Source organism: Acomys russatus, chromosome 20 (genome assembly GCF_903995435.1).
Source record: "Acomys russatus chromosome 20, mAcoRus1.1, whole genome shotgun sequence".
NCBI lineage: Eukaryota > Metazoa > Chordata > Mammalia > Rodentia > Muridae > Acomys > Acomys russatus.
Window position 1 is genome coordinate 32,901,823 of NC_067156.1, and position 12,560 is coordinate 32,914,382.

The following is a 12,560-nucleotide window of genomic DNA, read 5'->3' on the forward strand; positions in this document are numbered from 1 at the left end:
GAGCACATAACACTTGATTCTCCACTTGAATATATAATTAACAATTTCTGTATCATTGAAAAAGTACATCATAGCATACATGTAAATTATAAAATGTATAGATGTTAAAATGTTTGAAACATCTGATTTATTGTATCTCAAATGATTGACATGATGATATAAGCTTAATAAATAAATTTTTACAAAGTGCTGTATGTATATTAGTCATTGATTTAAACTGTTGGTACATTGTAGGTAAAGATGCTCTTTCTGAGCAGACCTCTTACTAATAGACGGATGAATGTTCTTATGTCCTTATATTGTAACATAACTTTATGAAAGATCTAGTGTATTTTTAAAAAGTGACTCCAAAGTGATACAAGATTCACTTAAGTTTTTGATTTGAGCAAAGGAACACATTATCAAAGGAAAGGGCTTATCTGTTTGGTTTTTTTCCCCCCTTTGTAATTTAGAGGAGAAACAGCAGACCACACTCACAGAGTGGTACTCAGCTCAAGAGAATACTTTCAAACCTGAGTCTCAGAGACAGAGAGCTGTTGCAAATGTGTCTGAAGAGTATGACCTACTGGACGATGGAGGCGATGCGGTCTTCAGCCAGCTGGTAAGGTATTCCTGGCTTGTAATGATATTGTAAGTAATAACTTTATAGGTTAAACAACTTTAATGAGGTAATGAGGCACTTTTTTACTTTGTTAATTGAGGCTAATTTTCTTTGTTTTAGACTACCACATATTTTCAGAATTTTTTTTTTTTTGAAGGGTCAGAGATGGACTCTAGGGTCTTAAAAGTACTTTACTCCTAAGCTATTCCTATTGTCCCAAACTTTGTCTTTAGAAGAAGAATTTAGCTATGTTGTTTAGCTTATTTTTTAAAAAGATTTATTTATTTATATTTTATGTATATGCATATTTTTGCCTGCATGGATTTTGGGAACGTGAGTGCAGATAGCCTCAGAGGCCAGAAGAGGGAATGGGACCCTCTGGAACTGGAGGTACCGATGACAACGAGCTGCCCTGTGAGTGCTGCTGGGAACTGAGGTTGGGCCCTCTGCAGAAGCAGCAAGCACTCTTAACTGCAAAACCATCTCTCTGGCCCCAAATTTAGCAGCAGCTGCTGCTGCTTCTCCTCCTCCTCCTCCTCCTTCTTTAAATGAGAAGATAGATAATGCTTAACAAAAAGAGGTTTCTGAAGGATGTTTCAAAATTCTTAAGTGTAGGGAAACTCTGCTTGAGTTATTTTGACATTTTGGTTATGAGTCTATCCTTTCATGGCTGAACATTCCCCCCACTCTATGATCAGCATTTTGACTGTTTATACTAGTGGTTTAAAGAACCAAGCTGGACATTTATACATAGGAGAAGCTTCTAAAGCCCAGTGGAATCTGTTTTCTTGCCAGCAGAGCTTATTTGTGGGGGAGTTAGGATAGGGAAAGAAATTCTTTTTGGGTTTTTGAGACAGCCCAAGTTGTCTGGAATTTGCTATATAGCACAGGGAAATTTGTATTCTTCTGCCTCAATTTCCTGAGTTGCTGGGATTATAAGTGAGAGCCACTATGCCAGCAGAGATCTGATGTACTTGATATAGGGCATAAACTGGTATTAGGGTTAAGTTCTAGGGTGATGCCTCCTCTGTTGTAGCAGGAAAACAAATCAGTGTATTATATACTGGGGTACCATCAAAGGCGCAATTATTCGGGTGGGTAGATCATGGTTCTTTGCTGACAAGCTCACTTTCAGATGAAAGATGATTGTAATACAGTAATTATTATTAAAGATAATGTTTGTAAGATGAAATTAGAGAGGAAATTTTGCTATAATAACATAGTATGTTGTATGCTTTTTAGTTCTTGAGATGATTGTGGCCATTATACTTTCCTGCAACAAACACACCCCCACTCATCCCCACATATGTTTAACTTTGTATTAATTCATGTACCCCAGTCCCACTCATCTCCCCATCCCCTCATATCTGCTCTTTTCCCTTGCAACTTCCTCCCACAAATAAAAAATCACAAACAAACAGCAACAACAAAACGGTATAGGAAACATTTCATTGTGGAAGCAGTGTATCCACATTATATCCTTCTGTCCACACATCTTCACTTGCAAGTCTTCATTGCAATGAGTCATTGGTCTGGTTTGAGATCTCTGGCTTCTGTGACACCATCAATATTGGATCCGCATTGGGACTCCTCCCAGTTATCCTGTTACTACTGCCCTGTGTCATGGAGATCCTGCAGCTATTGGATAAGCAGGACTGGCCCTTTCACATGTCCCAACCTTTACAAATGATACAGACTTTAGGGTGGGCCAACTCAGAGCTCTGCATCTGGGCCTGTGTGGTAGCTGAACTGGTCAGTGAATTGGCACTCCCTTCTTCACACCAGCCTCTCCAGACTGCTCAGGCTAGGCCACCCAAGTGACAAAGTCACAAACACATATTAAGCAATTAGACAATTTGTAATCTTTCTCTTTTGTTTTAAAAGACGGAAAAAGATGTGAATTGCCTTGAACCATGGTTAATCAAGGAAATGGATGCCTGCCTTTCTGACATATGGCTGCATAAAGACGTTGATGCTTTTGCTCAGGTCTTTCATCTTATTTTAACTGAAAATGTCAGTGGTAAGTTTATGTAAATTAAAACTTTACTCTTGCCATAATGGTGCAAATACTGTTTAATTTAAAAATTATGCATGACACATTTTGTTTGCTATCATTAATTTTATTTTGGAGTGCTTTGTATAATTTCAAATTAATTAATATCTCCAGAGTGATTTTCTAAGGTTTTCACAGTTATTTACAAAAATGCTTTTATATATTTGTATTATATACATCCATGCAATCTTTTATATATTTGTGTTGTATGTATCCGTGTAATCTGGTCCTTGACGCTGTGCCGCGGGGGTGGGGGGGGGAACGGTATCTCAAAGAGATTTGTGATTGAAAGAAAAAATGGTTAAAAACTTTGGGATTCTTAGAGTCATTTAGTAAGTGATGATTTTTATTACTTACGATTATGTGGGCTCAGGTCTGATCTACATGCACTCCCATATGTAGATACATACGCACATACATCATATGATCATCTTCATTAATGAGTTATCCTTGTAACTTTGATGGATATTGACAACCAGACATGAATTTTATAATTCTGTAGGTTACTAGGTCTAGACAGATTGATCACAGAAAACCAGTAAGACATAAAATACCCATCTCCTTCCTCCAGCAGTGTTACTGTTTTAATTATTATCATTCTGTTTTTAAAACATTTTCTTCAGCTTCTGATGTTTCAACTTTATTTTTATTTTACTTTTTAATTAATTATATTGTCATGTACATATGTATTTCTCTGTGCTCTTTACTGAACCTGTAAGTTTCTGCCTTGACTTCCTCAAACTGATGGACCATAACCTGGAATTATAAGCTGAATAAAATCCTTTCTCCCCTACTATCCACTTCTATCAACCTATGCACAGCTGTCTGCGAGACCTGGGATTTGAACACGTTAAAGAGTGGTTCAGACTACAGTCTAATGCTGTAGACAGCTTTACTTCAGTTTCAGTGGATTTTTATACATGAATGTAAGAAAGAAAGAAGTGATACAAAGAAGGTTGTTTGAGTTCAGACAATCAGAAAAACATGTAAATAAACGTCACTAAGCACACACTAAATATTAACAGAGCAGCCCTTTCCCGGAACTTTGTCAGGACAGAACAACTGAAACACAATTGCCTGGCACGTACTATAGGTTGTGTCTGGGAAATCATGAAAGCAGGGCAGGGCATACCCAGACGCAGGGTACAGTGAGGACAGCATTCAGCATAATCTGTGTTATGATCTCACATCCAACAAGAACAAACATGGCTTATAAATTGAATGTAAATGTTTGTCATAGAAGTCATGAAATCACACCCAAGAACAGTCTAGGGAACAGAATGCACCTGAGGGAAGGCCCTCTGCCTCTTTTCCTGGAGCCTCTCCTCCTAGTTCCCCAAGGCATGGCTCACCATGTCAGTCTTTAACCTGCTTCCCAAGCTTAGGTTGTACTTTGTCATTGTATTCACCATGGCAATGGAAAGGAAGCTAGAATGTTGACTTTAAGTATCTATTTTAAGTGACCCCTAATTTTTAAAATTTAAATTTAAAAACAATGTATATGTGTATGGGGCTATGTATAAGATGTACACCTGAGTGCGGGTGCATTCGAACGTCAGGATCTACCCGCTGGAGTTACAGGAAGTTGTGCCCTGCCTAGCATAGGTATTAGGAACACATGACATTCTCTCTGTGCTTTAACTCTTAAACTTTCAGGCTATTTGCAGCCACTGGTCACAACAAGAAGCTCTAAACTTTATTTACTCTTAATTGTCAAGCTAATGGCTCTGGCTCCTGTACTTTAACTCTTAAACTTTCAGGCTGGTAGCCTTGCTATTTGGGGCCTTTTTTTTCTAGGCCTCTGATTACTTACTGCCTCTCAGAGAAGTCTTTTCTGGTCAGTAACCCTGTAGTCTTTTCTTACTATTTTGTTAATCTGCCTTATTTTTTATTGACTATAATCATTACCATTTATTATTGCTGTTTATTATTATTATCATTTACTCCCCATCTTACACTGGAGTGCTACCTTCGTGAAGGCAGAAATACTGTTGGCTTTACTCGTCTCTGGCTTCCTAAGCTTCATGATAAATGCTTAAATATTTGTTCATTATTGCTTCCTTTATGCATTCTTAGCAAATGGTAATACCTAATATGGAAGGTGACAGGAAGCTCCTTCTCTCTTTCCCTTCCTATCTTCTTTTTTCTGTTTGGTTACTAGAGAGGATCTAGTTGTGTAAGCCAGCCTGACCTTACACTCACGATCTTCTTGCCTCAGCCACCTAAGTGCTGGAATTAAATATGGATAACACCACACTTACAGCATTCTTACTTGAGGGTGCTTTTCAACTTAGTGTTGGTTTAATTGTCCATTAATACACTGAACCAATATAAACTACACAGATACATACCTTCTGTCTTTTTCTGCTCTGGTGTGCTAAGAGATTTAGTATGTTTGTGCTTGACAGACCTTACAAATTGTGAAGACAGTTTTTCCTTTTAAGCTTTCTCAGCTGACCATACTTATTTTATTTCAACACCTTTTCTTTGTTGTTTGCTTTCTAACATGACATGTCATCTGAGTTCCCTGGCTTCCACCACTTTTAGATATATTTTAGTTTATAAACCTTTTCAATAAGTGTAGCTGGGGCTGCGGAGATTGCTCAGTGGATAAAGAGGCTTCCTGTAAAGCCTGAAGACATGATTTTGATCCCCAGAGTCCATATGGTGGAAAGAGAGAACTGAAGTGCCTTCTTCCAGGTTACCCTCTGACCTTCACACAGATGCCATGTCATGTGTCCCTCAAATAAATAAGTAAATACATGTAAAAAAAATTAAACACCTGCTCTCTGGTTCTGAGCTTAAATTCTTAGTAACCACGTTACGTCTGTTACCCCAAAAGTCTCTATTCATTTTTAAAATACTCCTTTATTCATATCGTTATTATCATTATTATTTTGGTTTTTCAAGGCAGGGTTTCATTGTGTAATCCTGCCTGTCCCGGAACGCTGTAGGCCAGACTGGCCTCACACTCAGATTTGCTTGCCTCTGCCTCCCAAATACTGGGATTAAAAGCATTCACCACCACTGCTGTTACAATTACTATTTTTATAGCTATATTTGTTTAACCTGCTGTTAGTAGTACTTCGTCTGCTACATTGCTTTAAAATATTCATAAAGCATGTTAGATATTTAACTGTGACTCTTAACTGTCTTCCTTGGTTTTTCTGGTAAGTACTAAATTACTTTGATATGGTCATAAAAGTGTATAGAGTTTATCTCTCTCTGAGCTGTTTATTTCTTTGAGTTCTGTATTATAGTGTCTTAAGCCATATGAACAAATTCCTGAGAACTGTTTTGAAGTTTTAAATTGCTAGTTATTGATGAAAAATTAACTTTAAAAGTCCTTAATTATTTATCTGTTATTTAGTGAACATGGCAGTACCTTGATTTAAAAACAAAACAAAACAACAACAACAACAACATTAAGGGTTCTGCAAGCCAGTAGATTTCTTTTTTCTTAATTATATAAGTAAACCTTAAATTTCTTCTTCTAACCTCCAAAGATAGTATTTATTCTACTCTAAATGTAATAACGTCTTGGATTTCTTTGTGACTGGGCTAGTTAAAGGTTAGGTTACCTTTAACTGTCATTTAAAATGAGGGAACCAGTCCCAGGTTAATTGTCACAGTTAGTTCTACTATTTAACTAAAACAATGAAAGTCTTTAACATTTGAACATTTAACATTTTATCTCTTTCTTCTTTTAGTTGATTATAGGCATAGTGAGACCAGTGCAACAGCTCTGATGGTTGCTGCAGGACGGGGCTTTACGAGCCAAGTAGAACAGTTAATTAGTATGGGAGCAAATGTCCACAGTAAAGCATCAAATGGCTGGTAATTTTAGATTCAATCGATTCTTTGCACATACCTTTGAAGTTTTCTTATGATTGTCCTTATTTTAAAGCTTATTGTATAATAATTGCTGGTACAACTCTAATGAATGAATAAATAATTTTGGGTGACTAGTTAAGCAATTTTGAAGGTAAATTATTTCTCAGTCTGATATCTTTGAAATTTGCAGGATGGCTTTAGATTGGGCCAAGCACTTTGGCCAGACAGAAATTGTGGATCTTCTAGAATCTTACAGGTAAAACCTTATACTATTTACAATTAATTCTACCTTTAAAAAAAAATCTTAGCCATGTAAATCTGTAAAAGGTTAGGTACTTATAATCTTTTACCCAGAGATTAATTTTCATAATTATAAAAGAATATTCTTCTGGTTGTTAATAAGACATATTACATTATATTTACCTTACTTAATTTTTTTTGAAAAATTGGAAGGGGGATTTTCACTTAAACATAGTATGTAGAAAATGGGAGATAGTTCAGTCAATAAAGTGCTTACTGGGCTAGTCTGAAGACCTGACTTTGAGCTCCAGCACCCACATAAAAAGGCCATATTTGGTAGCCAGGTATAGTGGCACAATTGTTTAATCCCAGCACTCAGGGAGGCAGAGGCAGGTGGATTGTGGCCAGCCTGGTCTACAAAGTGAGTCCAAGGCAGCCAGGGCTACACAGAGAAACCCTGTCTTGCAAAAACAAAAAACAAACAAAAAGCCACATGCGATGGTACATTTTTGTAATCTCAGCACTGGAGAGATGAAAACAGGAAGATGGATGGGGTTTCCTGACTATCCAGCCTAACCTTTTACTTGGCAAGCTCCAGGTCCAAGGGGGAGAACTTGACTCAAAAAGACATGGGGGTGGTATCTAAGAAAAGACACATGAAGTTGACTTCTGGCCTCCATACATTCTCTCACATGCACATGAGCACCTGTACAGAGATGATCATATGTAAATATATAAGCACATAGATATACACACTCAAGACATGGTAGCTTCAGATGTGTATTTGTCTCTGTATTACCCCTAAACTTAATAAGAATGGTTTTGGTTTTTTTGTTGTTAATGTGACCATAGGGAACTATGTAGATAGATAGCTCAGTGGTTAAGAGTGCTTCCTGTAGTTTTCAGCACTCATCTTAGGGAGCTCAGGACTCCTGTAACTCCAGCTCCAAGGTGTTCAATGCTCTCTTCTGGCCTCTGGGGCACTCCAACTACCCCCTAGCCCTGGCTATACATAAATAAAAATAAATCTTAAAAAGTAAAAGCTTAAAACTGACAACCAGAGAGGACATGATAGAGGTCATGGCAGCTGATGGATGTTTTCAATGAGTCTTGACGTGATAGGCATCTTACTGATTAGAGATAACTAAGTTGGCAAAGCTAAGAAAACTCACAGTACCAGTGAGAACCACACTCAGTGTCAGAGCTCAGTGATCTTTTAATGACAAAGGGCTAAAAAATTAGTAGAGTTGTTTTATATTTTCTTTGATAAGTTTTTAGCATGCCAGGTCATCTCCTGCATTGCATGGTGTTCTTTCCTCTCTTTGGTAGGAATGCTAGGGATTAAGCTGCAAAGGCTTTGAACTAGACTTTGAACTTGAGGTTACTGGGTACACTGGGAAGTGGAGACAAGTTATCAAGTAACAAAGGGGTTTAAAGAAAACGTATCTGCTTCCCTTCCATGCAGCCCATCATCACCTTTTTCTTGTTGAAATGGATGCTCTTTGATTGAAAACTAAGAACTCTTTCCTGGAATATACCAAAATTTAGACCAAATATTTCTGTTTATTTCCATAATGAAATGACGGCCTTTAAATCAGATGGCTCAGTACATGTACTGAGTCTCAGCCTATGTACTGGGTTACTTGTGCTTTACTCCTAAAATGGACCAACTGCCAATGACTGATTGCCAGATATGTGAGGGGCAAAAGCATTCTTGTCTGTTTCTTTGTGTAGCCTTGGTTGTCCTGGACTCACTTTATAGACCAGGCTAGCCTTGAACTCACAGAGATTCACCTACCTCTGCCTCCCTGAGTGCTGGGATTACAGGCCTGCATCACAGTGCCCAACTTGTAAACTCATTCAACAAATAACAAATACCTTGGACTGAAATTAAGTATGAGCAACCAAAAGAAAGCTTGAGAAACAAAACTACAATACAAGATAATGCTTTCATGACACAATAGCATACCTTTAAAAGGGAATGGAACACACATTTTTCTTCATATTTCATCCTCATAGGCAAACTGCAATTTACCCAGCTGGTATTTTCAGTCTACTCCCTTGCATTGTTGTTCTAACCTGCCGTGCTTTCTCTGTTCTACATGGACCCTACAATCCACGGCTACACTACACGTATAACTGGGTTAGTTACTATTTCATGGGTAACGTCCTTCTTTTTCTCCACGATCGTTTACCGAGCCTTTTGTCGTCTTTGTTCAAGACTAGTAGATATAATAGATCGCCAGTGACGATGGAATGAACTGAATTGAGCCCATCTAAACGTAAAAATATGGTAACAGAATATGGCAGCAAATAAAAAGAAATGGCTAAAAAAATTGGAAAAGACCCTGGATCATGTGACTGACGATTTTAATTGAACTTTCACAAAATTATTTCCTTATTAACACTGAATGCATTTTTTTTTTTTTGACTAATAGACAAAGGAGAAAAGCACCAATGCAATATGGCTATCTCTCCCCCATCCCCCTACCTGTACTCTGTATGTATTTGTGTATTTTTAAAGATTGTATCTGTGACTTGAGCATGCTATAAAAGCATTATTCCACAGATCTCTGGTCCCCAATTATTTTTTCATTAGAACCTTTTGGTAACTTTTGATATGTAGATAAGGTACATAGACTTTTAAATACTAAAAGTAGATTTTAATATATCTTATAATACATTGGTTTTATCCTATATAAAAACTCATATATATATCCTGTATATAAAAAATCTCAAAAGGACCCTGGCGTGGTGTCACATGCTTTTAATCCTAGCACTTGAGAAGCAGAGGCAGGTGGATCTCTTTATTAAATAATGTGTGTTCTACTGTATTAAAATGTTAGATCCAGGTGCTAATTGTGATGTATTGAGGTTTGTATTTTTGTTTTTTGTATTTGTCATCCAATGGTAATATTCACAATTTGCAATTTTTGTGCTAACACTCCTAATTTTAAGGACATCATTATGTTAAGTATGCCTTACTAGACACTACTCATTATCAAATGAAGCCATTATCTGGATAATTATTTATCTTGACCAGTTATTAATTTGTCAACTATTTATTTCATATACTGAAGTTTTACTGTGTTTGCTAGATGTCTTAAGTTTTTAGTAAAATCTCTTAGCTTTAATTGTTGATATTAAACCAGAAATTTTAAACAAAACTGGAGATTGAAAATACTTTAGTTACAAAGTTTTGTGAGTTTAATGTTTTCCCTATTGGAAACTATCTTGTTTGTTTGCCTTTGCCCTTTAGAGGGCTCTTGAGGAGGAACTGTGCCAAACTGAAAAGAATTGGACAGACTTGAACTTCCTAGAAGTCTCATTGATAATTATTAATGATAGCTATTGTTTATATTTTTATACATAGGCTAAGTAAACAATTTATTTCAATAATTCTGATTTTGACTTTTGAAAATCCACATTAAGTAATTTGCTTTTAAATATAGGGTTATCCATGGAGGTATTATTATTATTTTCATCATCATTGTTGTTACTATATTTTAATGTGTACGCTTTGTCAGAATATTGTTTGTAATAGGGAACAACTAGAAACAACTTATTAAGAAAAATGTAAATGATACTTTTAGAAAATAAAGTTTTATTGAAATAACGCAAATACCATATGTTTCACATTCACTAATTTATTTTTATTTTATTTCTTTTTTAGTGTTCAGTGTCACCACAGTCAATATTAGAGCATTTTTATCACACATAAAAATTTGTGCCCATCATCATTTATTTCCTTTTAGTTCTTAGGCTAGCCACTAATTTATTTCCTCTTTATATAATAGTCTATTCTAGGATTTTTTTTTGTGTAAATAGAGCCATATGATATATGATACATGTCTTTTGTTACTTCATTCTTTTATCTTAGTGTTTTATTTCCAACCAATATTTACTTTTGTTGATATGTGACAGCTTATACCGTTACCAATTTATGAATACTTGGGTTATTTTCACTCTTTACTAATATAAATATGAACACAGAATTTTTTATGAACACAGATTTTTAACAGTTAAAGCAGATATTTAATCTTATCTTTCTTTCTGTCATCTATCTGTCTAATCTAATCTATCATTTATCTGTTTATGTCTGTCTGTCCATCCATCCATTTCCATTTCTCTTCCATCTGTACCTAGAAGTAGAATTGGTAGGGGATGTATCAACACTGTGTTTACCCTTTAGAGAACTGCCACAGTGTTCCAAAATAGCTGTGTCAGTCTACATTTCTTCTAGGAATGTTTTAGTATTTCTGTACCATCCCCATCACTTAACTGCCCTTTGATTTTAGCCTTCCTTTTGGTTATGAAGTGGTACCATTGTAGTTTGGGCATGTTTCCTTAGTGACAAATGATGCTAAGCATTTTGATATATTTATAGATCACTCATGGTTTTTTTTTTTTTTTTTTTTTTTTTTAAGTATTTTCAGGTTGTGATTTTTATAAAAGTGCTTATTAAATTTAACTTGAATAATATGGTTGTAGCCAACATATAAATTAACTATAGATACTGCATTAAGTGACACCTTCCTTAAGGTATATTGAAAATTCAGTGGAAATAATGGGAACCATTGGGCTTTAAAAGTTCCTCTTTTTAATAAAGCCTGATCTGATATTTTTCTTAGTGCTTCATTGGAATTTGGAAATCTAGATGAAAGTTCTTTGGTTCAAACAAATGGAAATGACCTCAGTGCAGAAGACAGAGAGCTGCTGAAAGCTTACCATCATAGTTTTGATGATGAAAAAGTAGACTTGGATCTGATCATGCACCTTCTGTACAACATCTGCCATAGTTGTGATGCTGGTGAGCACTGTCTGAGAACTGGGGCAAATTAGTACCTAGTTCCTAGTTGTAAAAATGTCTCTGTAATTCTACTGATAGTAATAGGAGAATAGTGGTTCTTTTATAATCATATCAATATTTGAAATCACATCATATTATTCTTTATAGCTAGTTTTGTTGATTGTGCTTAATTTTAATTTCATAAGATTAAATATTAAAAATATTCTTCTCCAAGGTGCAATATTAATTTTTCTACCCGGATATGACGAAATTGTTGGTTTGAGGGATCGGATCCTGTTTGATGACAAGCGGTTTGCTGATAATACGCATAGGTAAACTATAAAGGTCTTTACTTGTTCCTTAAGCTAACAGACAGGTACTATAGTGCATCTTGTCTTTTTATTTGTGAACAGATATCAAGTCTTTATGCTTCACTCAAATATGCAGACATCTGATCAAAAGAAAGTATTAAAAAATCCACCTGCGGGTGTCCGAAAAATAGTAAGCATCGTAAGGTCTTTTATGTTCTATTTTTGGTATTCATTGGTCTGTTTTCATAATAATCATAAAATAATATTCCATTACAGATCCTTTCTACCAACATTGCTGAAACTAGCATCACTGTCAATGATGTTGTCTTTGTTATTGATTCTGGTAAGGTGAAAGAGGTATGTATAAGTAAGTTATATTTATACTAAATGGTGATTGAGTTCTATTCCAACAGGTACTTTAATAAAAGAATTCATTTTAATTGAAAATTTCTTTATAGATGAATTTAACACAATAAATGTTCTTACTAAACTATTCTACCTGAGATTTAGTATATGGGATATCTTTCGGTTTTCCAACGAATTATACAAAAAGATTAGCTTTTATTTACTAACTACTAGTAAGAAAATAAAGAAATAATTTGAATAGTTACAGTAAAAATTTGTCACATTGAGATCATATCTGTTTTTCCTTTATATATGGAGATGGGCTGTAATCCTCTTGTTCATTGATATAATCTATTCTTTACATATAGTAGGTGTTTTTGAAGATCA

At 35.5% G+C, this 12,560-nt stretch overlaps 1 protein-coding gene across 1 annotated transcript in view; it reads left to right on the forward strand.

Annotated features, from left to right (window-relative positions):
• Positions 1 to 12,560, forward strand: part of Ythdc2 (YTH N6-methyladenosine RNA binding protein C2) — a 63,215-nt gene that overhangs the window by 16,527 nt on the left and 34,128 nt on the right. Inside the window, exons 9-16 of the mRNA XM_051163923.1 lie at positions 453 to 601; positions 2,486 to 2,621; positions 6,365 to 6,491; positions 6,679 to 6,744; positions 11,360 to 11,538; positions 11,753 to 11,849; positions 11,931 to 12,018; positions 12,105 to 12,185. Of these exons, the coding sequence (XP_051019880.1) occupies positions 453 to 601; positions 2,486 to 2,621; positions 6,365 to 6,491; positions 6,679 to 6,744; positions 11,360 to 11,538; positions 11,753 to 11,849; positions 11,931 to 12,018; positions 12,105 to 12,185 (923 nt within the window). The remainder of the gene's footprint in view (positions 1 to 452; positions 602 to 2,485; positions 2,622 to 6,364; positions 6,492 to 6,678; positions 6,745 to 11,359; positions 11,539 to 11,752; positions 11,850 to 11,930; positions 12,019 to 12,104; positions 12,186 to 12,560) is intronic.